At 43.1% G+C, this 27,978-nt stretch overlaps 1 protein-coding gene across 1 annotated transcript in view; it reads right to left on the reverse strand.

Annotated features, from left to right (window-relative positions):
* The window catches only part of FLT3 (fms related receptor tyrosine kinase 3), a 64,906-nt gene extending 39,698 nt beyond the window's left edge, over nt 1–25,208 (reverse strand). Inside the window, exons 1-5 of the mRNA XM_075266424.1 lie at nt 25,154–25,208; nt 7,994–8,103; nt 7,060–7,182; nt 3,020–3,207; nt 431–546 (exon numbers count right to left, since the gene is read on the reverse strand). Of these exons, the coding sequence (XP_075122525.1) occupies nt 431–546; nt 3,020–3,207; nt 7,060–7,182; nt 7,994–8,103; nt 25,154–25,199 (583 nt within the window). The 5' untranslated portion in view covers nt 25,200–25,208. The remainder of the gene's footprint in view (nt 1–430; nt 547–3,019; nt 3,208–7,059; nt 7,183–7,993; nt 8,104–25,153) is intronic.
* Nucleotides 25,209–27,978: the final 2,770 nt, after the last annotated feature.

Consider the following 27,978-nt stretch of genomic DNA (forward strand, 5'->3'; position numbering starts at 1 on the left):
GGGTTAAAAGGATTTTTCCAGTAATGACATGTGGATAGAGGAGAAATGCCGGATCACTGAGTGTTGGACCACTGGGCCCCCAATTATGATAAGACATATATGGAAGTGCCCCAATGTCCCATGTGAATGGAGCTGTTGCGATCATGCTTGGCCACCTATTCCTCATTTCTGCAGAAATACTAGCATAGAAGTGAATAGAATGCGGATCAGGCCTGTGCACCACTTCTCTATTCGCATGATGTACTTATGGGCACTTATGGTCACCAGTTTTCGTGATTGTTATCAGACCCTCAACAATCGGACATTTTCCACAGGATAGGTTATAAATGTCAATCGTGGGCAAACCCTTTTGAGCTGGCTACATACATTAGATCAACGTTACCAGTCCTATGAGTCTCACAATTGATTCATTCCTTAGTGATTTACTTACTTCTTACTTTCACTTCAAAGTATATGGAGAAGTTGGAGTTCTTGCTTTGTATTATTAGCTCGTATGTTCCAGCTTGTTTTCCAGTGGCTCTTACCAGATCCAAACAAATATGGCTACTAAAATAAAGAAGATGTATTATGTTGATTATAAAATAAAATATTCTTTATTATTATTACTGTAGGTAGTCAATGACGAAAGGAGAATAGACTGGCGCAAATACGTCTCTGTGCATGTAATGACTGGATTAGGACAAGCCTGAAAGTAGCTAAACTTTCCCAAAACTTTTGTCATGTCCTGAGACACCATGGATTGCTAAAACAAAGGGGCCGGAGCACTCAGTTGAGCTCTATACTTCTAAGGTATTGATGGGTAGGTACAGTGGCGTAACTAGGAATGGCGGGGCCCTGAGGCAAACTTTTGACATGGGCCCCCCCGACCGACACCGATGCCGAAGACCTCGACCGACCGACCCCCTCCTACGCATTCCTGCGCACTCTATTATGCCCCATAGTGGCTCCTGCACACAGTATTATGTCCCTTAGTGGCCCCTGCACACAGTATTATCCCTCATAGTGGCCCCTGCACACAGTATTATCCCCCATAGTGGCTCCTGCACACAGTATTATCCCCCATAGTGGCTACTGCACACAGTATAATCCCCCATAGTGGTCCTTGCACACAGTATTATCCCCCATAGTGGCCCCTGCACACAGTATTATGTCCCATAGTGTCCCCTGTACACAGTATTATCCCCCATAGTGGCTCCTGCACACAGTATTATGTCCCTTAGTGGCCCCTGCACACAGTATTATCCCTCATAGTGGCCCCTGCACACAGTATTATCCCCCATAGTGGCTCCTGCACACAGTATTATCCCCCATAGTGGCTACTGCACACAGTATAATCCCCCATAGTGGTCCTTGCACACAGTATTATCCCCCATAGTGCCCCCTGCACACAGTATTATCCCCCATAGTGGCTCCTGCACACAGTATTATGTCACTTAGTGGCCCCTGCACACAGTATTATGCCCTATAGTGGCCCCTGCACACAGTATTATGTCCCTTAGTGGCCCCTGCACACAGTATTATGCCCCATAGTGGCCCCTGCACACAGTATTATGTCCCTTAGTAGCCCCTGTACACAGTATTATGTCCCACTGTGGACACCCATAAACAATTATTATACTCTGGGGTCTTTTCAGACCCCAGAGTATAATAATCGGAGACCCAGGGGGAGAAAAACATAAAAAAAGCTCCGTTCCTCACCTATCTCCCGTCTCCTACGCTGTCGGCCTCTGAAGTAGTCCATCTTCAATTACGTCAGACATCACATGACCCAGGACACAGGCCGGGGTCATGAGATGTCAGACGACTAGGCCGAAGTCTGCACAGATCGTGGCGAGGTAAGTAACACTGTTTTTTATGTCCCTTACCTCTCCCGGTCCGCCAATCATTATACTCGGGGGTCCAAAAAGACCTCCGAGTATAATGATAGCAGCGGTAGCAGCTGTCACTGGGCCCCTAATGTCCCGGGCCCTGTGGCAGCTGCCTCTGCTGCTATGGCGGTAGTTACACCACTGGATAGGTGGTATATACACTCTTGGTATCTATTGAAACCATACAGCAAACCAAGGAGATCTGAGTACTGGACAACAGTGATCTACTAATCTCCACCCTCCACAGACTACCACTGCGAGCTTTAACCTGACACCTCTGTAAACGTCAGTCCTCTCTTGCTCCAGCAGAGATTATAGAGTGAATGTCAGTTTATCATAGAGAGGAGAACAAGAATAGAGCCAGATAAGTGGAGAAAGTAGCATTTTCCTTTAATTTGTTACACTAAAAAGTTTATTTCATTTGATCTATTGTTTTATGCAGTCTGTCGAAAAGTCTTGCGTAATCTGAGACACAATAGTGTTTTGTAGAGCAAGGTTTCTGATAATCCCATTGAAATTTCCCTGGTTGTCCCTGGTTTAGATGCAGTGATGGACCCACAAAAATTAAGAAGACGACAATCTCATTTCAAGCTGCTTTGGATACAGTCAATATGGTGATGCTAGTTCATGAATAAGCTCTAGAGATGTTCTGTGACTTCAATGGGTCCTAGCTATTGCAATAGTTGTTGCACATACTGTAGTGAAGGATGTTTTAAAGGAGTATTATGATATTTAGTTGTCCCCAATCCACAGAATGGGAGTAAGTTGCTGATGGTTGAAGGCCTGACCACTGGAACACCCATTTAGTATGAGAATTAGGGTGTTTTGAACCCCATTTTGAATAGAGTGGCAGGTCAGAAATGCATAGTACTGCTCCATTCATTTCAATAGCAGCTGATTGATATAATAGAGTGCTGTACTTTACCTATATCCGACATCTCCCAATGAAATGAATGGATGTGCGGCACACATTTCCAATCTGATGTGTAATTCAAACTGGGGTGAAAAACCCCTTACACCCATCTGTAGGGGTCCCAGCAGTCGAACACTCAGTGATCAGTAAGCTACTATCTATTTTGTTGACATGGGATAACTTCTTGAGATTGGAATAGCCCTTTAAGGATATATTACCTAACTTAACTTTTCCCTACCTGTTCCCAGAGCCATTCACAACAGAGGAGATATTGTTCTTCTTCAGCAACCAGATAAAAGTTACCGTCTCGCTTATGTTTTGCAGCACTTGTAACTTTACGGATTCAAATATAGTCACGTCCACTACCATAGCTGCGTAAATGTTAGGTGATATCTGAGAACAGTTCAGGTCTGTAGCTGATGAAATCTGTAAGATAAAATCTAATAATAATAATAATCATGATAATAATCATCATCCATTTCTTCAAGCTAATTGGCAAAAAAACAGGGGAAAGGAGGTAAAGTAAAAATATTGGAGCACCAGCTGAGTGGACGACAGGTACAGTGAAGCCTCTTTCATATGACCACCCATTGCATTGTACAGGACCCAACTTCTCAAAGAAGCTAATATCTATCAGCTGTATACATTGATCAATATAATTGTGGTAGATAACTGGCTCCGCTGCAATGATATACTGTATATTCTTGGAAATACATCAATTGCACAATTTTGCCACCCATGGTGCTGTCTACAGATGGATGTCTGAACGTTATGGCATCCAACCACAGCCCCATACCCTCCTCAACACGTATCCCAAAATTAATGATCAGGCAACCAGGGCGTACGTTATTAATACACTTTAACCAGTGCAGGGAATACTGGTAAGTTGTATTACTCCCTTCTAGGGTAGAATTTTGTCCTGAATCTTCCTCCCATTGTTCCAATAGAAGGTAGAGATCGAAGCAGGACGTTGAAAATAAATGGAGTTTGCTTGAGAGGATTCCCTCTCAATGTAGGGTTGTCGGAGGAGGAAATATATCCTATAAGCCCAATTTATACAGTACAATGTGTTAATGATCAGTAAATATTGCTACAATACAATACAACCAGGCCCTTCAGAAATAACTCATTAAAGGTATAGTAAATATAGTTCCTTCTGGAAACTTTGGTCAGTTGTTTGTAAAGCCTGCCTTCATGCTATCTCCCTTCTACAAGGTCCTCAATGGCTTCTGCACAGCTCATAGCTCTTTTGTGGTTACCCCTGTTCTGCTTTCCAAATTTCTGTTTTCAGGTATATCAGGCACAGGAAGTATTCTGCACAAATAAACCACAAGCGTGACATGTATCTGCAGCCTATGTCTACAAGGAGCAGGTAAGTGCAAGAAATGTATGTAAGCATCCAGTGGTTATTGGGCATGGTAAGTGTAGGGTGCAGAGGGAGTAACCAGCCTTCTTAATGACCGGTTATATATGACAACATTCTTACACATTTTGGCTGATATTCCTTGAGATTTCTCCCTTAAGGCTGAAGCCCCACGTTGCGGAAATGCTGCTCTTTTGTTGCAGATTTTGCTGCAGTTTTTGAGCCAAAGCCAGGAGTGGATTAAGCAGAAGGTAGAAGTATAAGAAGCTTCCTATATATTTCCCATTCCTTTTGTAGCCATTTTTGGCTTTGGCTCAAAAATCTGCAGCAAAATCTGCAACACTCTGCAAACTTTCTGTGGAAAGGGGGAAAACCGCAATATGTTTCTATCGCGTCTTTTTGGCTGCAGTTCTCTACATGGGGCCTTAGCCTCAAAGACTTCCCCTTGAGTAAAATATTGATGACCTACCCTTACAATAAGCAGGCGTGAAACACAGGGCATGGCCATAACCCAACCCTGGAGCCTTAGGGATTAGAGATGAGCGAACAGTGTTCTATCGAACACATGTTCGATCGGATATCAGGGTGTTCGCCATGTTCGAATCGAATCGAACACCGCGTGGTAAAGTGCGCCAAAATTCGATTCCCCTCCCACCTTCCCTGGCGCCTTTTTTGCACCAATAACAGCGCAGGGGAGGTGGGACAGGAACTACGACACCGGGGGCATTGAAAAAAATTGGAAAAAGTCATTGGCTGCCGAAATCAGGTGACCTCCATTTTAGACGAATAGTGGATTTCAAATCCGGGTCATATGAGAATGTGAACTTTGTGACTATGAGACAGGGATAGCTGTACAGGCAGGGATAGCTAGGGATAACCTTTATTTAGGGGGGAATGTTATTAAAAATAACTTTTTGGGGCTCTATCGGGTGTGTAATTGTGATTTTTGTGAGATAAACTTTTTCCCATAGGGATGCATTGGCCAGCGCTGATTGGCCAGAGTACGGAACTCGACCAATCAGCGCTGGCTCTGCTGGAGGAGGCGGAGTCTAAGATCGCTCCACACCAGTCTCCATTCAGGTCCGACCTTAGACTCCGCCTCCTCCAGCAGAGCCAGCGCTGATTGGCCGAATTCCGTACTCTGGCCAATCAGCACTGGCTAATGCATTGTATTGGCGTGATGAAGTAGAGCTGAATGTGTGTGCTTAGCACACACATTCAGCTCTACTTCATCGGGCTAATAGAATGCATTGGCCAATCAGCGCTGGCCAATGCATTCTATTAGCTTGATGAAGCAGAGTGTGCCTCCTCCAGCAGAGCCAGCGCTGATTGGTCGAGTTCCGTACTCTGGCCAATCAGCGCTGGCCAATGCATTCTATTAGCGTGAACTGAGTTTGCACAGGGGTTCTAGTGCACCCTCGGCTCTGCTACATCAGATTGCTACATCTGATGTAGCAGTGCCGAGTGTGCATCAGATGTGTAGTTGAGCAAAACTGACTCAGCACTGCTAAGTCTCTGCATTCGCATAGGAATGCATTGGCCAGCCTTCGGCCAATCAGCGCTGGCTCTGCCGGAGGAGGCGGAGTCTAAGGTCGGACCTGAATGGAGACTGGTGTGGAGCGATCTTAGACTCCGCCTCTTCCAGCAGAGCCAGCGCTGATTGGTCGAGTTCCGTACTCTGGCCAATCAGCACTGGCCAATGCATTTCTATGGGGAAAAGTTAGCTTGCGAAAATCGCAAACTGACAGGGATTTCCATGAAATAAAGTGACTTTTATGCCCCCAGACATGCTTCCCCTGCTGTCCCAGTGTCATTCCAGGGTGTTGGTATCATTTCCTGGGGTGTCATAGTGGACACGAATTTGGGTTTCCCCCTTAACGAGTTTATGTTCCCCATAGACTATAATGGGGTTTCGAAACCCATTTGAACACTCGAACAGTGAGCGGCTGTTCGAATCGAATTTCGAACCTCGAACATTTTAGTGTTCGCTCATCTCTATTAGGGATCCCATAAGGTGTATCTTCTCATTATCAGGCCAGAAGTATAAATGCTACATTATAGTTGGGGGACCAGATACAGATTTTGTACTGGGGCCTAAAAGCTTCATGTTATGACTCTGAGCACCCACTCTGGCATTCAGCACCCCTCATGACCAACCATTTAAAGTTGCCACAGTGCTCTGGCCAGTAATATAACATTCATCGGGCACATGACCTGTTTGCAGCTCAGTCCCTTCTAAGTGAATGGGGTTGAGCTATAATACAAGCACAGCCACTGTACAATGTACGGTGCTGTGCGTGGAAAGTATTGAAGAGACCAGTGTTAGGGCGGACCGGGGCTCCTGGCCCGCTCTGTGTCCAGCACCGGAATGGCATGCCTGGTCCCGGCTGGGGGGAGGGCCAGAGCCTCTGCTTGAGCCTGCGGAGGTTCTGGTTTCCCTCTAGTGATGGGATCAGTGCTTCCAAGGTCAGGGAGGTCAGCGGTGGGCTGGAGGCTATTTAGGCCTCATTCTGGCTCTGGCCCGCAGCTGGTTATTCGTTTTACACGGCATCAGCTGCACAGTGGTCTTTCCCTGTCTCCTGTTCCTGCTATTCCTGATCGCCTCTGTATGTGTATGACCCCGGCTTGCTTCACAGACAACTCCTTCTTGATCTCCTGACTTGGCATCTTCCTGACCTCCTGTGTTTGACCTTTGGCTTTCTCCTGACCACTCTTGTCTGACTCCTGTTTTGGCTACTCCGCAAACCTCCTGTGTATGACCCGGCGCTCCTGACTACGCTTCTGCCTCTCGCTCCTGCTACCACGTGACCTCCAGGATTACCATCTTGCCCTGTACGACTTTCCTCCGTGCTGACCTGCTCTCCTGAACTTCATCCACTGAGGTTAGTGTCTGGGTTTTTCTGGATCCTCTTTACTTGGGGTTCGCTGGGTGTGCACAGCTCTCTGGGCGGCTGCAGTTCTAGGTCCCGGATTTTACCAGGTCCAACTCCACCATCAGGAGCTCTGGCGAAGAACTCCAGGGCTTGGTTCCGCTCCGGCTACGAGAGTGTTGTACACTCAGGACTGTTTTTACCTTGGTGCCTGGGGATTCTAGTTGCCCAAGACTTACAGTGATTATTGTTGCATCAGGTTCCTAACAACCAGAGTATTCATCCACACATTGTAGCCCATTCAAACAGCTGATCTGTGGGGATCAGGGGCATAATTTGAGTGGGTGCAGAAGGTGCAGTTGCATTGGGGCACAGGAGCCTTAGGGGGCCCATAAGCACTGGCATCAGTATTGAGATTGTAGTTTCCATCTGGCCCATAAGCCAAGGAGACCCACAGATTACCCCTAACCACACTAAGGTGGATTAAACTCCTTAGCCCCCGTAACCCTTACTATAAAGAATTCGTTAGAGGGATGAGGTAGGGGGCCCGGACAAAAGATTGCATCGGGCCTCACAAGATTTTAGTTATGCCACTGGTGGGGATGCCAGATGTGGGACACCCATCAATCTCATTTTGATTAGATACCAGATCCTAAGGAGAGTTCCTCAGTATTTTAGTTCTGGAGAACCCCTTTAAGGCCCCTATACACATATTGTAAGACGAAAGTCAACTGAACCAGACAATTTTGGTAAGATCAGCCTGCTATCTTATGTGTATGGAGGCCTCCCAAATCCTCCCCAACAGATGAATACAGAAATGCAAAAATAATAGCGTGATCCAGAATTGGTATTACATGAAAAATACAAGTAGAAAAGAAAAAAGTATTTTCTTCAACTAAAATATTGTAATGAAAGGGTAGTTTGGCTCCGACAGTCTTGTAGGAGGTTTGTAGAATAAGGAGAAGATTATAATACCGACCTTTAGTCCGGATCCAGTTGTCTCTTTCTCTGCAACATTTCTTATTAAATAGCACTCAAATGGCGAGAAGTCTTGCTTGGCAACCAGAAATAAGCTCAAGAAGACGGCAACTGTAAGAAGTACATCAATGTAAATCACTGATACTGAGCAACAATGGCGTCATCTCAAGACAGACTCAATGACAGCAACAAAAGACTGATACAGGACACAAGATCAAATAAGGTTGTTAAGGTAAACCTGTCCGGTGAGATCTAATGCAAGATATGATACAGGCAGAAGCTGATCTCTATGATATATAAGATTATATGAGAAGAGGGGTGTATATATCACAGAGCTCAGCTTCTCTCCTCTATCATATAATCCTATATATCACAGAGCTCAGCTTCTCTCCTCCATCATATAACCTATATATCACAGAGCTCAGCTTCTCTCCTCTATCATATAACCCTATATATCACAGAGCTCAGCTTCTCTCCTCTATCATATAACCCTATATATCACAGAGCTCAGCTTCTCTCCTCTATCATATAACCTATATATCACAGAGCTCAGCTTCTCTCCTCTATCATATAACCCTATATATCACAGAGCTCAGCTTCTCTCCTCTATCATATAACCCTATATATCACAGAGCTGAGCTTCTCTCCTCCATCATATAACCTATATATCACAGAGCTCAGCTTCTCTCCTCTATCATATAACCCTATATATCACAGAGCTCAGCTTCTCTCCTCCATCATATAACCTATATATCACAGAGCTCAGCTTCTCTCCTCTATCATATAACCCTATATATATATCACAGAGCTCAGCTTCTCTCCTCTATCATATAACCTATATATCACAGAGCTCAGCTTCTCTCCTCCATCATATAACCTATATATCACAGAGCTCAGCTTCTCTCCTCTATCATATACCCTATATATATATCACAGAGCTCAGCTTCTCTCCTCTATCATATAACCCTATATATCACAGAGCTCAGCTTCTCTCCTATCATATAACCGTATATATCACAGAGCTCAGCTTCTCTCCTCTATCATATAATCCTACATATCACATAGCTCAGCTTCTCTCCCTCTATCATATAACCCTATATCACAGAGCTCAGCTTCTCTCCTCTATCATATAACCCTATATCACAGAGCTCAGCTTCTCTCCTCTATCATATAACCCTATATATCACAGAGCTCAGCTTCTCTCCTCTATCATATAACCCCATATATCACAGAGCTCAGCTTTTCTCCCTCTATCATATAACCCTATATCACAGAGCTCAGCTTCTCTCCTCTATCATATAACCCTATATATCACAGAGCTCAGCTTCTCTCCCCTATCATATAACCCTATATATCACAGAGCTCAGCTTCTCTCCTCTCCTCCGTTTTCTTGAGATAATCCTTTGAGGATGAATTCCCATAAGACATACAGTGGATTATCCACTAGTGATTTATCAAAATACAGTTGTAGCAAAGTAGTTGACATTTAACCTTTGCAAAGCAAAGGGTGACAACACCAGTTATTACCAAAGGATTCTGTTGGAAAATCAGCAGCACACAAGTCCCCTGGGAACCAAACCTTAAAGTGGAATTGCTTAAAAATTGTGGTTGACTCTGTTGTCTTGCTTTTAGTCACATGGTATTATTCTTAACTTTAACCTTAATTTTTGGAATTGACTGAACAGGTGGTAGGTATATACATCGTAAATCAGGCATAACCATGAATGTTGATGGATTTCCCGTCATGAGCTATTTTAAAGAGGTTCCTTTAACAGTCGCTGAGCCAAGCTGTCCTGCAGCAGTTCATCTTTCCTGTGCAGATGATGCTAGCTGTTTCCTGTGAAGCAGAAGAGTCACTGCATGGTACAGGCAGGAAGGGAGCGATGCCAAGCTGTCTACCCCAGTGCCCTGCTCACAGCATGAGCTATGTAATATACCATCCATACAATCACAAACTGTATGAAATAACATTACTATAACGCCACATATATTAAGAGATATTTAGACTTTGCATTTTATTTTGCACAAAGGCCTATGACTATAGACACGGATGTGTGAGTAGTGTATACCAGGGGAATACATACTGTAAATAGGGTCATTTCCTAATGAAATTATTCATGATGCCGGAGTTGTAGATAAGCTTACTAGGCAGTGGTCCGGAAATGTTGGGGTCGTTGCTTAGCAATAGCTTGTGCCAACACTAGGTGACACCTCCGGATCTCTAGTGATATTGCTCATTATATTGGAAAAAACTGGGGCTATGCAGGGGCGGATTAAAACTATCACGGGGTATGGGCTAGATGAAGATTGTGCCCCCCATCCAGGCTAAAGGGGGTACAATTCAGGGCCTTTAAAATGGGCTGATTATCAGCTGAATGATCATTCATAGGTTGGGTTTATAGGAGTGTGCATGCAATGTGCACAACATGCAACCAGGATGTTGCCAAGCCCAGGGATCAGATGTGTGTAGCTGAAGGTAATCTTATTCTGAGGGTAAGTTCACACAGGGTAGCCGCGACTGAGTGCCGATGTACTGCACCGGCATCCAGTTATGCACTCCGCTCTGGATTAGGCCCAATGAATGGACATAGGAGGGAGGAGGGAGTGTCTTCAGACCGAATCGCGAGGTGAAACGGCCTGAAGAATGAACACCTCCTGACCAGTTCCCATTGATTTCAATGGGAGCTGTCTTTTTGGTCAGGATTTTGAGGCAGATACGGCCTCAAAATCCTGACCAAAAATTTCCGTGTGAACTTACCGTTAATAGCCAAGAGTACAGGAGGTGACCTTCATTATGAAAGACCAACAGGCTCCCTCGCTATGTTGGAAGTAGGCACACACCATCCACATTATGATTCTGCCCCCTAGCTGGGAAGACTAGCTTCAGCTGTGTGTGTATTAGCAGGTACATGTAAAATTCTACTACCATTACAGGCCATTTCTAAATGGCATATACTTGGGCCCCCCAGAAGCCTCAGATCTAGACACCTGTCCAAAAAGACCATATTATAATACATTACTGGTTCCATGCATTAAGCTGGTCCACCATCTGATAACTTGGAGTTCCTCATAATCTGACATTAGGTTAAAATGCCATTGAATGCACAAAAGATCTTTCAGTATTAAGACACACAAAGCTGCAAAGATTTAGTAAATGCAATAACACAGCAGCCCACATGGGAGAGATGGTATTAGTTTAATGGAGTCTTCTGGTATCAGCAAAGATTAGATACAAGTGAATTTGGGTAGTTTTTGCTGTAACGCCATGCCACAGAACAGGCTGCAGAATTTTATTTGCACAGATTCTACAGCATGTTGGCAGTGTGTGGCCAAAGGAAGGTAAGCTTGTATTATAAAGAAGGAGCCATTACCTACCTGTTAATTCCCACACCAGTTCAGCACCAACACTCCAATGGTTCCGTCGGCCTTTTTTGATTTCCCTGAAGCCATGATCTGCTATCTACCCAAGTGCCTGATCTGTCAATCACGGGCCACATCGGGCATGCTGGCATGATGGCAGTGTTTACCTTCAGTGTGGGTATGTACAGTAGGTAAGTGGCACGTCATTGGTGCAGAAAAATCAATGACCACCAGAGTTGTGGGGGATTTATCAGGTGAGTGTAACATCTCTGCCTCTTCTGGTCTCGCTACGGCGTGGGAGGCATGTTCAGTTTCTTTGTTTAGAGTTTTTTTTTTTGCTCTGTCTGAACACCGTTCTATTACCTTTCCTCTATAATTGAATTTCCACCACACCCATCTCCTGTACCTTGTTTCCCTCTGTTCATCAAATAGTTAATTTTAGCCGTTCCTGTGTGATTGACAGCCTGTCTACCAATGAAGTCTGGGGCAGGTTTTGACTTCCTATATACTGGTCATCAGCCCACACAGGTTTGCTGACTATTGTGACTCTGTCCTGTGACTTTCTACTTGCTCTTACTATTGTATTACTGACCTCTGACCTTTGGCTTCTCTTGTGACTACTCTTTTGGATTACGATTTTGTACTGCTTTGTCTTTCTGACTTTTCTGATTTCACTTATGTGTTGTTTTGTCCTGTCTTGTTCTGTGTGACACTTATTTCTAGGAAAGGATTTGCCACCCAGTTGTTATCTGTCGCCTAGGACAGTTCAGGCAAGTAGGCAGGGATAGGGGCAGGGTCAAGTTTAGGACTCACTGTTTCTGTCTTCCCTTCTTCCTGGTTTCAGCAGCAGCGCTAGGGAATTGCACAACTAGCAATTCCCTTACAGTGAGTCTTGGATCAAATTTGGACATTACCCAGTAACATACCCTGCAAAAAAATGGGTATCTCCGTCTAGATCTAGTGAAACTGAGACTTCACTTGCTATCCTCAAAAAGGGCTGGTAGAACTTATTCTTATGTAGCACAGCCACCTAAGCACACAGCACCAAAGAGGCTATGATGGGCACTGCTTTTATAACTGGAGTGTACATTTGATACCTTTTTACGTGTTGATTTTGATAGTGACTTTTTAACTATTGCACTAGGCTATGTTCATGTCTTTGCCAGGTGTCTGCTCAGACTGACAAAATATTAGTGTCAAGTTCAGAAGCCGAGTATTTCATTTCGCTGGTAGTGATATGACATGTCCCTCATGTCGGCAATAAATGTGGTCTCCAAAAAATAGTACATAGGAAGGAGAGGCTTTTACATCCCAAGGAAAAGAGAACAAAAACACCTCAATCTAACCAGTGAAGAAGAACTGAAAAAGTAAATTAACTTCCTTACAGCTAATATAGTGTATTTTTACTGCCAGACTGAACTGAGACGGGAAGGAAATATGGATTTCTGTTCTAGTCTAACACGTAAATCACTTTACAAAAATAACAAAATGTCATGTTCACAGAAACACACACAGAAATAACTATGGCCACCTTTAGATCTCTGTATGTCGCTTTGGAAAGTGCAGTTCTTTCCTAAAAGTTTATAAAGGTATAAAAAATGTGTAGAAAAGTAAAATGTACAGAAAATTTACATAAAACATAGTGTAGAATACTGTCAGGGCTCCTAGAAGCCTATCTATAAAACATAGTGTTGAACACTGTCAGGGCTCCTAGGAACCTATCTATAAAACATAGTGTGTTACACTGTCAGGACTCCTAGGAACCTTATCTATAAAACATAGTGTAGAACAATGTCAGAGCTCCTAGGAACCTATCTATAAAACATAGTGTAGAACACTGTCAGGGCTCCTAGGAACCTATCTATAAAACATAGTGTAGAACACTGTCAGGGCTCCTAGGAACCTATCTATAAAACATAGTGTAGAACACTGTCAGGGCTCCTAGGAACCTATCTATAAAACATAGTGTAGAACACTGTCAGGACTCCTAGGAACCTATCTATAAGACATAGTGTTAGAACACTGTCAGGGCTCCTAGGAACCTATCTATAAGACATAGTGTAGAACACTGTCACGGCTTCTAGGAACCTATCTATAAGACATAGTGTAGAACACTGTCAGGACTCCTAGGAACCTATCTATAAGACATAGTGTAGAACACTGTCAGGACTAATAGGAACCTATCTATAAAACATAGTGTAGAACACTGTCAGGGCTCCTAGGAACCTATCTATAAAACATAGTGTAGAACACTGTCAGGGCTCCTAGGAACCTATCTATAAAACATAGTGTAGAATACTGTCAGGACTCCTAGGAACCTATCTATAAAACATAGTGTGTTACACTGTCAGGACTCCTAGGAACCTTATCTATAAAACATAGTGTAGAACACTGTCAGAGCTCCTAGGAACCTATCTATAAAACATAGTGTAGAACACTGTCAGGGCTCCTAGGAACCTATCTATAAAACATAGTGTAGAACACTGTCAGGGCTACTAGGAACCTATCTATAAAACATAGTGTAGAACACTGTCAGGGCTCCTAGGAACCTATCTATAAAACATAGTGTAGAACACTGTCAGGACTCCTAGGAACCTATCTATAAGACATAGTGTTAGAACACTGTCAGGGCTCCTAGGAACCTATCTATAAGACATAGTGTAGAACACTGTCACGGCTTCTAGGAACCTATCTATAAGACATAGTGTAGAACACTGTCAGGACTCCTAGGAACCTATCTATAAGACATAGTGTAGAACACTGTCAGGACTCCTAGGAACCTATCTATAAGACATAGTGTAGAACACTGTCAGGGCTCCTAGGAACCTATCTATAAAACATAGTGTAGAACACTGTCAGGACTCCTAGGAACCTATCTATAAAACATAGTGTAGAACACTGTCAGGGCTCCTAAGAACCTATCTATAAAACATAGTGTAGAACACTGTCAGGACTCCTAAGAACCTATCTATAAAACATAGTGTAGAACACTGTCAGGGCTCCTAAGAACCTATCTATAAAACATAGTGTAGAACACTGTCAGGACTCCTAGGAACCTAGCTATAAAACATAGTGTAGAAAACTGTCAGGGCTCCTAGGAACCTATCTATAAAACATAGTGTAGAACACTATCAGGACTCCTAGGAACCTAGCTATAAAACATAGTGTAGAAAACTGTCAGGGCTCCTAGGAACCTATCTATAAAACATAGTGTAGAACACTGTCAGGGCTCCTAGGAACCTATCTATAAAACATAGTGTAGAACACTGTCAGGGCTCCTAGGAGCCTATCTATAAAACATAGTTTAGAACACTGTCAGGGCTCCTAAGAACCTATCTATAAGACATAGTGTATAACACTGTCAGGGCTCCTAGGAACCTAGCTATAAAACAATGTAGAAAACTGTCAGCGCTCCTAGGAACCTATCTATAAAACATAGTGTATAACACTGTCAGGGCTCCTAGGAACCTATCTATAAAACAGTGTAGAAAACTGTCAGGGCTCCTAGGAACCTATCTATAAAACATAGTGTAGGACACTGTAAGGGCTACTAGGAACCTATCTATAAAACATAGTGTAGAACACTGTCAGGGCTCCTAGGAACCTACCTATAATACATAGTGTAGAACACTCTCAGGGCTCCTAGGAACCTATCTATAAAACATAGTGTAGAGCAGTGTCAGGGCTCCTAGGAACCTATCTATAAAACAGTATAGAACAGTGTCAGGGCTCTTAGGAAGCTATATACTGTATGCAATTTCTAGTTCTCTAAGGCAAACACAGCTAAAGTTATGTCAAAGTGAAAGTGACATTATTATACTCTCGGGTCTCTTTATACCCCAGAGCATAATAGATGGAGCCCCAGGGGAGGTGTAAAAAAATAAAAATACTCATCTTCAAACAGCTCCTGTATTTTAGGCCTTGCAGTGTTTGGTTCTCTCTCTCAGCCTGCTCATTGATGTCATGCCTATGATTGGGCCTCAGCGGTGTTATTGGCCTGCTGAGCGTAAAAATCCAACTGTGCAGAAAGCAGTGGAGCAGTGATACACAGATGCTAAGAACTTGATTTGGTAAAAGTGACGAAAGGTCCTATTTAAAAATGTATTTTTTTCCGTATAGTAAAAATAACACAAGTTGGCATAAAATGATACACAGAGCAGATTGTGGTCAAATTGTGTTTTTTCCATGAACATAACAAGATGTAAATTTGTAGACAGTTTAACATTTTTATAAATAATTAAAAATTTTGCAAATCTTTAAAGATTTCCTCTAACCATCCCAGCGGTGACAGTCCGCACCCTGTTAAGGGTCCATTCACATGGAGGAAAATGGTGAGGAATTTGGTGTGGAATTTGCCACGTGGAAAAAAAAGCCTCCCACGGGAAGCCACGTCAGAATATGGCCAAAATGCGCTTGCCACGACTATCGCGGCTTCTGACAGTCCCGGCTATCTGCTCCGGAGTAGAGCCAAATGAATGAGCCTAGTCCGGAGCGTGCTGCTGCTGAATCAGCCGCGGAATCCGTCTGGAGAAAGGGCAGCTTGATCGAGCAAATTCCATGATCGGGCTCGGCTGGAAAATGATTGAAAATCGGATTTTAAAAACAATCCTGAAATCTCAAGATTGGCTCAACCCTAACCATCTCCAAATCTTTGTTCCAGCTCAGTGACCTCAAGATACTGTAACTTCATTATTGGACAACTGTTGGCAAACTGGTTAGAAGTTAGACGTGTCTTGCTGATTTCAAAGAACCATGAGTTATTTGTAATGTTATTTCTGTTTCCCATAATCCTACACCTTACCATCAAGGGCACCCCAACCACCATCGGGCCGGAGGCAGTACTACAGGAATTGTGCCAGGGGAGAACTATGGTCACCACTGCAGGTCCCTCATCACTACACCAGCCCTGAAGACAGAGGACTACATCTCTTATTCTTGTTCTGTGTTGAGTTGAGTTGCTGTCAGTGCTAGGTGGGAATCCTGTTCTATATCTAGCACTTGGGCTCCATGGATGAGCAAATACTCCAATATCAGGGTGAACAGGCTGTGAACAGGCAGGTGTTTATATTATGATGTAAGGCGGTATTACTAGTAGGAGAGTCATAGTGATACGATATGAGTGGGCGCAGAGGGTACAGTCACACAGGATCCAGGAGCCTTAGGGGGCCCATAAGCACTGGCATCAGTGTTGAGATTGCAGCTTCCATCTGGCCCATAAGCCAAGGAGACCCACAGATTACCCCTAACCACACTAAAGTGGATTAAACTCCTTAGCATCCGTAACCATCACCAATCACCAATCAAGAATTCACTGTAGGGATAAGGTAGGGGGCCTGGACAAAAGATTGCACCGGGGACCACAAGACTTTCGTAACATCAATGGTGATGCATAGTTAGCAGTCCCAGGTGCAGTTTGGAGTATAAAGGGGTCTCCAATATATCTATAATGTATCAGTTACAGTCATTATACACCATGAGCAGTAAATAATGAATAGTTAGCAGGATTGTGTCGGCCTTTGTTACATGCTATGATAACATGTTACATCTGTGATAAGAAGTATGACTCTCAATCTGTGTAGGGTACAGGATGTAGAGACTCCTCCAGGCAGGACCCCTATCTACTAGAGGAGCACAACATTCCTGAGGAGTCTTAAAGTAACAGAGCTCTAAACTGTGAAGACATAACACCAACTAAACCTACTGAAATATGGCATCTATGTTATTATTTACTCATTTCTATTATATATTCAATGATGTTGTTTACATTATATTTATTGCATTTTTTAAATCTATATGATATTAACCTTATATGTTCATTGAGATGAGCTGGAATTTGAGAAAATTATTGCACACTAGAGATGAGCGAGTAGTACTTACGGTATTCGAAATACTCGTACTCGATCAAGTACCACTCGCTATTCGAATGGAAAAGTTCGATGCAGGACCAGCATTGATTGGCCGAATGCTATACAGTTAGCCAATCCACGCTGGTTCTTCTCCTACCTTTAGAAGTCTTCTCCGTGCAGCTTCCCTGCGGCATCTTCCGGCTCTTCATTCACTCTGCCGGGCATCGGGCCTGGGCAGAGCCGACTGCGCATGTCCGCTTGTAGTGCGGGCATGCGCAGTCGTCTCTGCCCAGGCCCAATGCCTGGCAGAGTGAATGAAGAGCCGGAAGATGCCGCGGGGACGCTGCACGGAGAAGACTTCTCGGAGGATCCAGCCCGACCCTCACTCGTGGACTTGGTAAGTGTAATTTGATCGAACGTTGCCTACCCCTGAAACGAGCATTTCCCCCCCATAGATTATAATAGGGTTCGATATTCGATTCGAGTAGTCGAATATTGAGGGGCTACTCCAAACGAATATCGAACCTCGAACATTTTACTGTTCGCTCATCTCTATTGCACACATTAAAGAAATCCAATTGTTTTTGGCAGATGGGATCCTAGAGATCAGCTATAATCTGTACAGTCAGAATGAAGTAGTGCACAAAATCTATTGAAGTTGTGATGTCTTTGATCAGGTCAGGTCTTCTAGAAGGATACATACTCAATAAATCCGCAATGTGTGAATATACCTTGCCTTAACAATATGTATTAACAAGTATTATATATATAAGTGTTTAGAACCACACAAATACATGTAGTACTGTGCTATGGGTCTCCATTGCACTAATGGCTGTAAATAAATGATATATTGCAATAATTTTGCGCAGTTCCGACTTCCTGCACTAGATGGCAGTCATTTTACATAAAGTAAAGGAAACGTATTCAGATGTACGGTCATATTTACAAGGGTATGGTGTTCTATATTTTCGCACAGTTAACATCAGTCGGTAATAGTTTTACTAGAATTAATTCAGTAAAGTGAGAATAACAGGAAATAAACAAAAAAGTAACTTCTGCTATAAAGACCTTTCATTCTTTACATTCATGATGGTTTATTATCAAACACTTCGCCAATGAGGTCCGGTTCACATCTGTGTTCGGGCCATTCCGTTCCCCTCTCCTGCAAGCAGCACTTGTCTCTCTGCATTTTTCGTGCGGAAACCAAGTGGAAACCACACGGACACCTTTATAGTCTATAGGGTATGCGGGTTTCCTTAGGTAACCGCTTTTTTATGCGGATAGGATTCCATTCAGGGAGCTTGGGGACCTGAATGCAGATGTGAACCAGGCCTAAGATCTTCTTACATATATCTATTATAACTATGATACATAAGAAAATTATTTTAACTGGATTTCATCATTACACAGAAATCATAGGCCCCATAGCAAAATGTAGAACTGGCCCCATCTCCCATAGTATGGAACCAATTAAGATCTGGTCTTCCCCTAGTGGTGGTGGCAAGTAGCCACTATTAGAGTAACAGGGCTAGCGAAAGTACTGCAGTATAAGCCATCTTGTATCTTTGCTATACACAAATGGATCTGGAAATAGAGTTGGCTATCAAAGCGTAAAGAAATGATTTTCATCTCGGTCTATTATCCCTAGTAGATATAAATACCTTACATTAGATTTACTGAGCTCTGCTATATCTCAGATGTAGCAGCGTTGACCGCACAGCACTGCTACATCTCAGGAATAGCAGAGTCTCCATTGTGGTCCGATCTCAGATGTAGCTGCTACATCTGAGATATAGCAGAGCTCTGTCAACTCTGCTACATCTGAGATCGGACTACAATGGAGACTGCTGTGGACCGATCTTAGACTCCGCCTCCTCCGGCAGAACCAGCATTGATTGGCCGAATGCTGTACACTGTACGGCATTCGGCCAATCAACGCTGGCCTAATGCTCCCACATTATTAGTGGCGTAATACAGGGACATTGGTGTGTTAGATGCCCCCAGACATGCTTCCCCTGCTGTTCCAGTTGCATTCCCGAGGTGTTGTCATCATTTGCTGAGGTGACCCTCCTGAGTCGAATATTGGTTTCCCCCTAAACGAGTATTTTTTGCCCATAGACTATAATGGGGTTTTGAAAGGCTACTTGAATTGAATATCGAACTTCGAACATTTCACTGTTCGCTCATCTCTATTTTTAATCAATAATAAAATGCAGCTCCAGAAGCGACTACATAATATGGGATAGAATGGAATTTGCAGTCTGCAATACAGATTGGCGCAATGAAATGGGGTGTGGGTTGGTTTTTATTTATTGTCTCTTCTTATTCTTCGTAATATATGAAAATAAGTTCTTTTACATGCAGCAGACGTACTGCCACAAGTGACAGCTCCTGCCCTCTCCTCACAGCCCCAACATTTACTGACAGCTGTCCTCTGCTTCAGTGGCTGCACAATTCATCACGCAGCTGAAAATACTGCCCTACATCAATAGACAGCTTACTGGAGTATAGCTGCTGAATGGGAAAGAAAGAAAGAAAGAAAGAAAGAAAGAAAGAAAGAAAGAAAGAAAGAAAGAAAGAAAGAAAGAAAGAAAGAAAGAAAGAAAGAAAGAAAGAAAGAAAGAAAGAAAGAAAGAAAGAAAGAAGATAATAGATAGATAGAGTGATAGATTTTAGAGAGATGATAGATTTTAGATAGATAGATGATGGATAGAGTAATAGATTTTAGATAGATAGATAGATAGATAGATAGATAGATAGATAGATAGATAGAAAGAATGATAGATTTTAGATAGATGAATAGCTATTAGAAAAGTAGACAAATGGATACATTTTAGATAAAAAGACAGATAGAAGGATACGGAGTGCTGCACTGAGGAGAGGTATCGATGTAGGTCGGTGAGGCCTGGCACGAAGTCGGCATTCCAAAACATCCCAAAGGTGTTCTATAGGATTCAAGTCAGAGATGTTATTGTCGTGTAACCACTCCGCCACAGGCCGTGCAGTATGTACAAGTGCTCGATCGTGTTGAAAGATGCAATCGCCATCCCCAAATTGCTCTTCAACAGTGGGAAGCAAGAAGGTGTTTAAAACATCAATGTAGGCCTGTTCTGTGATAGTGCCACGCAAGACAACAAGGGGTGCAAGCCCCCTCCATGAAAAACATGACCACACCATAACACTACCGCCTCCGAATTTTACTGTTGGCACTACACACGCTGGCAGATGACGCTCACCGGGTATTCGCCATGTTCACACCCTGCCATCGGATCGCCACATTGTGTACCGTGATTCGTCACTCCACACGTTTTTCCACTGTTCAATCGTCCAATGTTTACGCTCCTTACACCAAGCGAGGCGTCGTTTGGCATTGACCTGCATGATGTGTGATTACCTGACCACATTCGAAGTCCGTGAGTTCCATGGAGCGCCCCATTCTGCTCTCTCACGATGTCTAATGTCTACTGAGGTCACTGATATGGAGTACCTAGAGATAGAGACGGGGCGATACAGGCAGACGTACAAGCCACGGGAGAACAGACTGTGCCAGCACTGTGACCAGGGGGCCCTAGAAGACGAGACCCACTTCCTGCTACACTGCACCAAATACTCAGCTGTGAGGGCCGTCTACTACCAAAGACTCTCTGCCCACATCCCAGACTTCATATCTGCAGACGAGAAGAGGAAACTCTACATCCTACTGGGAGAAGAAGAGGCCACTGTGGAGATCGCTGCCCAATACGTGTCCAGCTGTCACCAAACAAGAGGAAGATGAGACTCCACGGACTATTATATTTATCCCAATACACCCGCCCCACCCCACCCCCCCATATAGCAGTCACCAACAAAGAGGAAGATGAGACTCCACGGACTATTATATTTATCCCAATACACCCGCCCCACCCCACCCCCACCTCCCCATATAGCAGTCACCAACGAAGAGGAAGATGAGACTCCACGGACTGTTATACCCCAAACCAACCGCCCCGCCCCACCCCACCTCCTCATATAACAGTCACCAACGAAGAGGAAGATGAGACTCCACGGACTGTTATACCCCAAACCACCCACCCCACCCCCACCACTCACCCACCCAAGTCCAACTCCCCCCCCACACACTTTACTAGCTTTGGCAATGCCAAATATCTATTCGGACGTGCCAATAAAGCTTTTTTGATTTGATTTGATTTGTACCTGGCAGTAGGTGGCAGCACAATGCACCTAATATGAAACACTTATGTTTTTGGGGTTGCCTGGATACTTTTGATCACATAGTGTATATTTACATCAACAACTAACATGTGACACAAGGGACATCTATCTACCTATCTTATCTATCTATCTATCTATCTATCTATCTATCTATCTATCTACCTATCTTATCTATCTATCTATCTATCTATCTATCTATCTATCTATCTATCTATCTATCTACCTATCTTATCTATCTATCTATCTATCTATCTATCTATCTATCTACCTATCTTATCTATCTATCTATCTATCTATCTATCTATCTATCTATCTATCTATCTATCTATCTACCTATCTTATCTATCTATCTATCTATCTATCTATCTATCTATCTAACTACCCATATCCTATCTATGCATCTATCTATCTCCTATCTATCTATCTATCTATCTATCTATCTATCTATCTATCACCTATCTATCTATCTATCTCCTATCTATCTATCACCTATCTATCTATCTATCTATCTATCTATCTATCTATCTATCTACCTACCTATCTATCTATCTATCTTCTATCTATCTATCTATCTATCTATCTACCTATCTATCACCTATCTATCTATCTATCTACCTACCTATCTCTCTAACTAGCCATATCCTATCTATGCATCTATCTATCTCCTATCTATCTATCTATCTATCTATCTATCTATCTCCTATCTATCACCTATCTATCTATCTATCTATCTATCTACCTATCTATCTCTCTAACTAGCCATATCCTATCTATGCATCTATCTATCTATCTCTCTACCTATCTATCTATCTATCTATCTCTCTAACTAGCCATATCCTATCTATGCATCTATCTACAGTATCTATCTATCTATCTATCTATCTATCTATCTATCTATCTATCTATCTATCTATCTATCTCTCTACCTATCTATCTCTCTAACTAGCCATATTCTATCTATGCAACTATCTATCTCCTATCTATCCTATTTATCTATCTATCTATCTATCTATCTATCTATCTACCTACCTATCTCTCTATCTATCTATCTATCTATCTATCTATCTATCTATTTTCGGGACTCTATTTCCACTGTGACTGTCTTCGGGGTTAATATTATTCTCCATAGACAACCATTCTTCTTCATCGATTCTCTTATCATTTAGCTCTATTATATCTTTTACAATACATTGTAATATAAGGTAATTGTTTGTGTTACATAAAACTACACAAGTGACAAAACCACCAAACCTTCCCTCTGCCGATGCATTATGTTCATGGAAACCTTTATTGTAATAAATGCCTATGGTATGTATGAGCAGTATGGGGTAAGTTGTGACTACTCTATACAGTATTATGTAACCAGATAGAAGCTTTCAATGAACCTGTTCAGAAGGTAAAAGACTGAAATCTGTAATAACTCAGGCAAAAAAAGACAGCAGCGGGCCCCCTCCCCACATCTGCAGATAAATGTAAGCCGATCTAAGTATATAATGGAAGTCGGATAAAAGCAAACAGCAGTGTGAACGCAGACTAAAAGATTGGTGGACTCATAAGATAACAAATGAAATCTATGACCATTACTTTTTTTCCTACTGAAATACAGGTGAATACAGCACTGGAGCTCTTACCCCATGTAATAACTTATAGTACAATCTATAAAATCTCCTTTTCCATCACCTAATACAGCTCGAAGAGTCTTTTAAGGGCTATTGGAACCTTTTTGCCCTTCCCATATTTCAGCCCAGATTTTGAAAGTCTATGTTTTAGCAATGGAGGAGACACAGATCTTTAAGATACATTAAAGGGGTCATAGCACAGAAATGATTTATCTTCTATTCACTGGATGGAGAGTAAATTGCTGACCAGTGGGGTCTGGCCACTAAGACCCCCAGCAATCCTGAGTGTCTTATTCCTATTGAGAATGCAGCCGCAGTTAACAGAGATTCACCCCTGCTCTATTTTCCATAGGATTGAAACACCCCTGTTGTCCAAATCACTGGGGGTCTCAGTGGTCAGACCCCCAATTTAATCTGTATCCTATGGAAAGAGGAAGAATCATATTTAAAACATAGTACTAGTATATAGTAGCACCCAAACATTACTGAACGGCTGTTCATGTACAGTGCTGGGTCACGGGTGCCATATGGTTATGAAATTAGAGACCCCGACAAAATCCCTTTAAGAGCCCAAACTATTTCAATGATACAATGCTTAGGCATATATCTGTATATACTGTGTATGTATACATATATACACATACAGACAAATACATTTGCACACACTGAAATTAACTAGAGGGTAAAGATGGCAAGAACTGTTATACAGGCCAAGTAGATACCCCTATGTGGGGTATCAAGGTTGTTTTACGTAATCCCAAAATAAGATGGAGTGTGCCACTGCCCTTCACCTCCCGGATGGAGAGGTTACTATACTTCTACTATCAGTCCTGTTCCATTTCAGGCTTCAATATACAACTTTTTGTTTTTTGTCTATTCTCCATCTAACGTTTTAAAATTTACTGAATATAAGTAAAAATTTTTGTATTATTTTTTATTCCCTTGGATTTTCTTGCACCCTATTTTAGGATTACATATAGATGGGGAGTATCTTAGTCCCTGTCCTGCCAGCTTTTATTTCACCACCATAGTCTAGGGGCACATCCAAAACACAGAAGTTCAACGAGGATGAGATCTGTCTTTATGCCCAGGTGGACAATGCCCCCATATATGTAACCCAGGGTTCCAACTCATTGGTCACCCCGAACTTTTCTTTTTGGCTAGGACTCTACAGGAAAAAAGCTGCACAATTCTAGGAATTACAAGGTCAAAATAGCTGCTTATCACATATAATACCGCGTCTGTGATGGTCATGTTAACCCCTGATGTCAAAAGTAAATACATGAATTAGAAATGAGCCCCAATCTGACTCTTTCTACGTTAAAATCACATTCCCTGTGACCTTCCCTTTTAACAGGCACTTACTCCTCCACCCATGTTACTCACATAATTCATCCTAATGGCTATAAGGTTGCATAGAAAAGTAAGTGCGCCCTTTGGGATACAACTACGACATAAAATGGCTAAATCAGAGTCCTGGCATTAAACCTATCCTGCAACCTAAGGGTTGTGCACAGAAGGCATCCCAGAAATATTGACTGTAACACATTGGCACAATATTCCTCCTGTAGAGTCGCAGACCTGGGAAACATTGGATGGAAGTAATGGCTACTAAAGCAGGAGTTACAGATTAATTCAAGGGTTCACTTACTTTTTATCCCTGCACTGTGTACTATTTTGGCCAGTATACAACAGAAAAGGCAATACAAGTACAAGTGTATCTGTCTGGTTAGTTTAGTTACATAGTGTTTTTCTATAACTATGGCTTAGATAACAATCAAGTCACATTTTATTAGTATCCAATGCAGAAATCTGGCGAATTCCAAAGGGTTCACTTACTATTTGTAACCATCCCTTATACTTCCTATAGACTTACTTCTACAACAAAATCAAACAAAAAAGTGATAGTTTTAAGATATCACGGTATAGTCTCTATTATGTATTAATAATGTAGATAGGACAATTCGGAAATGAACCTGTAAAATCTGCAATGTCAATAAATCACAGCGAGATGATATAAGGGCGGCTACGACACAGAGAGCTATATGAGCGCTCATGGATTTAGGGTATGTCTCTGCTTGGCTACTTGTAAGATAAGACCACAAAATATTTGTCTTGAGTTACCTTGAAGCCAAGTCCTAGAGGTGCAGATTTCTTGGTGTGCTTGCATGGCGATAGATCTCCCCCACACTAGTACAATAACAGTGCCCACTGTACATACTGCACTCACTGAAGTGGTTCTAGTTACGCACTCCCAGCTGCACACCTAATCCTGCCCCCCTGAAAACCACAAGCCATATTAAAATATACTTCTTCATTTTAGAAGGAGAAATGACTGTGGTTTATCACTAGATGCGTTCAGTAATCTTTAACTAGCCACATTTTTTCATGCATTTACTATTCAAGCAAGCAAAAGGAATAATGATCACAGGACCAATTGTATCCAGTCTGCGGGAGGGGATATGGGTTTTATATAGAGATGAGCGAACGGCGTTTGATCGAATTGGTATTCAATCGAATATCAGGCTGTTCGAGATATTCGATTCCAAGCAAATACCATGTGGAAAACGCACTAAAAATTCATATCCCCTCCGACCTTCCCTGGTGCTTTTTTTGCACCAATAACTGTGCAGGGGAGGTGGAACAGGAACTACGACAACAGAGGCATAAAAAAAAAAATCGGAAAAAGTAATTGGCGCTGCTACATCTCAGGTATAGCAGAGCTGTGCGCTCAACACTGCTACATCTGAGATCGGACCACAATGGAGACTGCTGTGGACCGATCTCCGATCTTAGACTCCACCTCCTCACAGACGAGCTTCCGGCAGAACCAGCGTTGATTGGCCAAATGCTGTACATTGTATGGCAGTCGGCCAATCAACGCTGGTCAATGCATTCCTATGGGAAAAAGTCAGCTCCCGCATATCGCAAGCTGACAGGGATCCCGACATAATACAGTGACTTGGGCTTGATAGATGCCCCCAGACATGCTTCCCCTGCTGTCCCAGTTGCATTCCAGAGGTGTTGTCATTTGCTGAGGTGTCATAGTGGACTTGGTGACTCTCCTGAGTTGAATAGTGGTTTCCCCTGAAACAAAGCTTTTTTTCCCCATAGACTATAATGGCATTCGATATTCGTTCGAATAGTCGATTATTGAGGGGCTATTTGAAATGAATATCGAATATTTCACTGTTCGCTCATCTCTAGTTGTATATATTACATACACAGTCCAATCACATTAATATGACCACCTGGCAAAATCCAGAATAACCACCTTTGGCAGAGCGGACCGTGGCGAGACGTGCAGAAAGAGAGGGGATGTTGTGATGATGATCACTGGGATGTTGAGCCATGCCGACTCCAGTACCATACCGTGGCCAGCTGCGCTAGGTTACGCGGTTGAGCATCCATGGCGCAATCAACTTGATCGAGGTGGTCCCAGAGATTCTCGATTGGGTTCAAATCCGTGGAATTTGCCGGTCAAGGGAATATGGTAAACTCATCCTGCTGCTCCTCGAACCACACACATACACTGCAAGCTTTATGACACGTCGCATTGTTCTGCTGGTAGGTGCCATCATCCTGAAAAACAATTCGCATGTAGGGGTGAACATGGTCCGCAAGGATAGATGCATACTTGTGTTGATCCATCCTTCCTTCCACAATGATGAGTGCACTCAGATGGCTGATGACACCTGCCTTCTGTGATTGGTTATTTAACATTGACGTCAAAAGTAGGCGGTGGTCACATTAATAAGATTGGACAGTCTATAACCCGATAGACTTTAGAATATAGTCATAATATAGACATGTGAAACCCTTACAAGCTCAGATCATGGTTTGGCTCTTACGCCACAATCCTGAATGTTAGTGATTTTGCCCAATCACAAAGAGAACTGTGCAGCCCTTCAGCTGCTGCACAGTCCTCTCTGTCACTTCCCTGCATTCACCTCTATGATCAGTGTAAGTATAAAGCAAGAAGCTGAATTGTGAATGTTGAGCTTTCTGCAGGGGATAGACTAGCAGGCTGTGTTTAAAGGAGTAGAGCAGTCTGTGTAGAGAGCATGTCACATGTCTGCGATGATGGGACATAAGGAGCAGTTTGTGTCGGAAGGGAGACAATGGAGAGCAGTCTACGAGAAGGGGCTTGAGAGCAGTCTGTGTGACACAGGACGAAGGATAGCAGTCTGGTATGTGGGATGCAGTTTGAGCAGTCTGTGAGAGAAAGGGGAATCAGAAGCTGGGGCCATGTGGAGAAGTCTGTGTAAGAGCCCCTTCACACGGAGTTTACGCTTGTGTATTCTGTCTATGCGCTGTGTATGCTGTACATTTTACATGTGTAAAAATACACGTGTAAAATGTAGTTAGCCATTGAGTTCAATGGCTTTTTCATATAATGCGCGTTATACGAACATGCCATTGAACTCAAAGTAGCAGCCGGAGCGAGGGCCGCAGGCACCGCTAGCGGAGGCTGGCATGACTGGCCTTTGTAGCTGTGCCTAGGAAAGAGGAAGCCGCGCTTCACTTACCTTTTCCAAGATGGCACTGCCCTGCTCTCCCCACGCGGAATGCCGAGAGCGGGGGGAGGGGGCTTGCTCGTCACTTCCGGCGGTTAGCCGGAGAAGCGCCATTCTGCGGGCAGACGCCGAAGAAGAAGGTCCCTCCCTCCCTATTATTTGGGATGGTTTTGTTTTCGTTGGTTGTCGTGGTTCTGTATTTTCCTGTGGTGGTGTCTGTTTTCTTTTTCAGGTGCCGCTCTTCTTCGTTTGGATGCTGTTCTGGAGTCACGGTGGCTGGTGGCGGGCGGTGGTCCTTGGAGGTGGAAATATTTGGGGGGGGGGGAGTCTGTGTGGTGGCTACCCCCTCTCAGCACAAACTGGTATTAGTCATGGTGGTGGGTGGTTTGGCGCATGGCGGGTATCTCAAATGTGAGAACCCACCTTAATTGG

The sequence above is a fragment of the Leptodactylus fuscus genome, chromosome 2 (genome assembly GCF_031893055.1).
Source record: "Leptodactylus fuscus isolate aLepFus1 chromosome 2, aLepFus1.hap2, whole genome shotgun sequence".
In the NCBI taxonomy this organism is placed as follows: Eukaryota; Metazoa; Chordata; class Amphibia; order Anura; family Leptodactylidae; genus Leptodactylus; species Leptodactylus fuscus.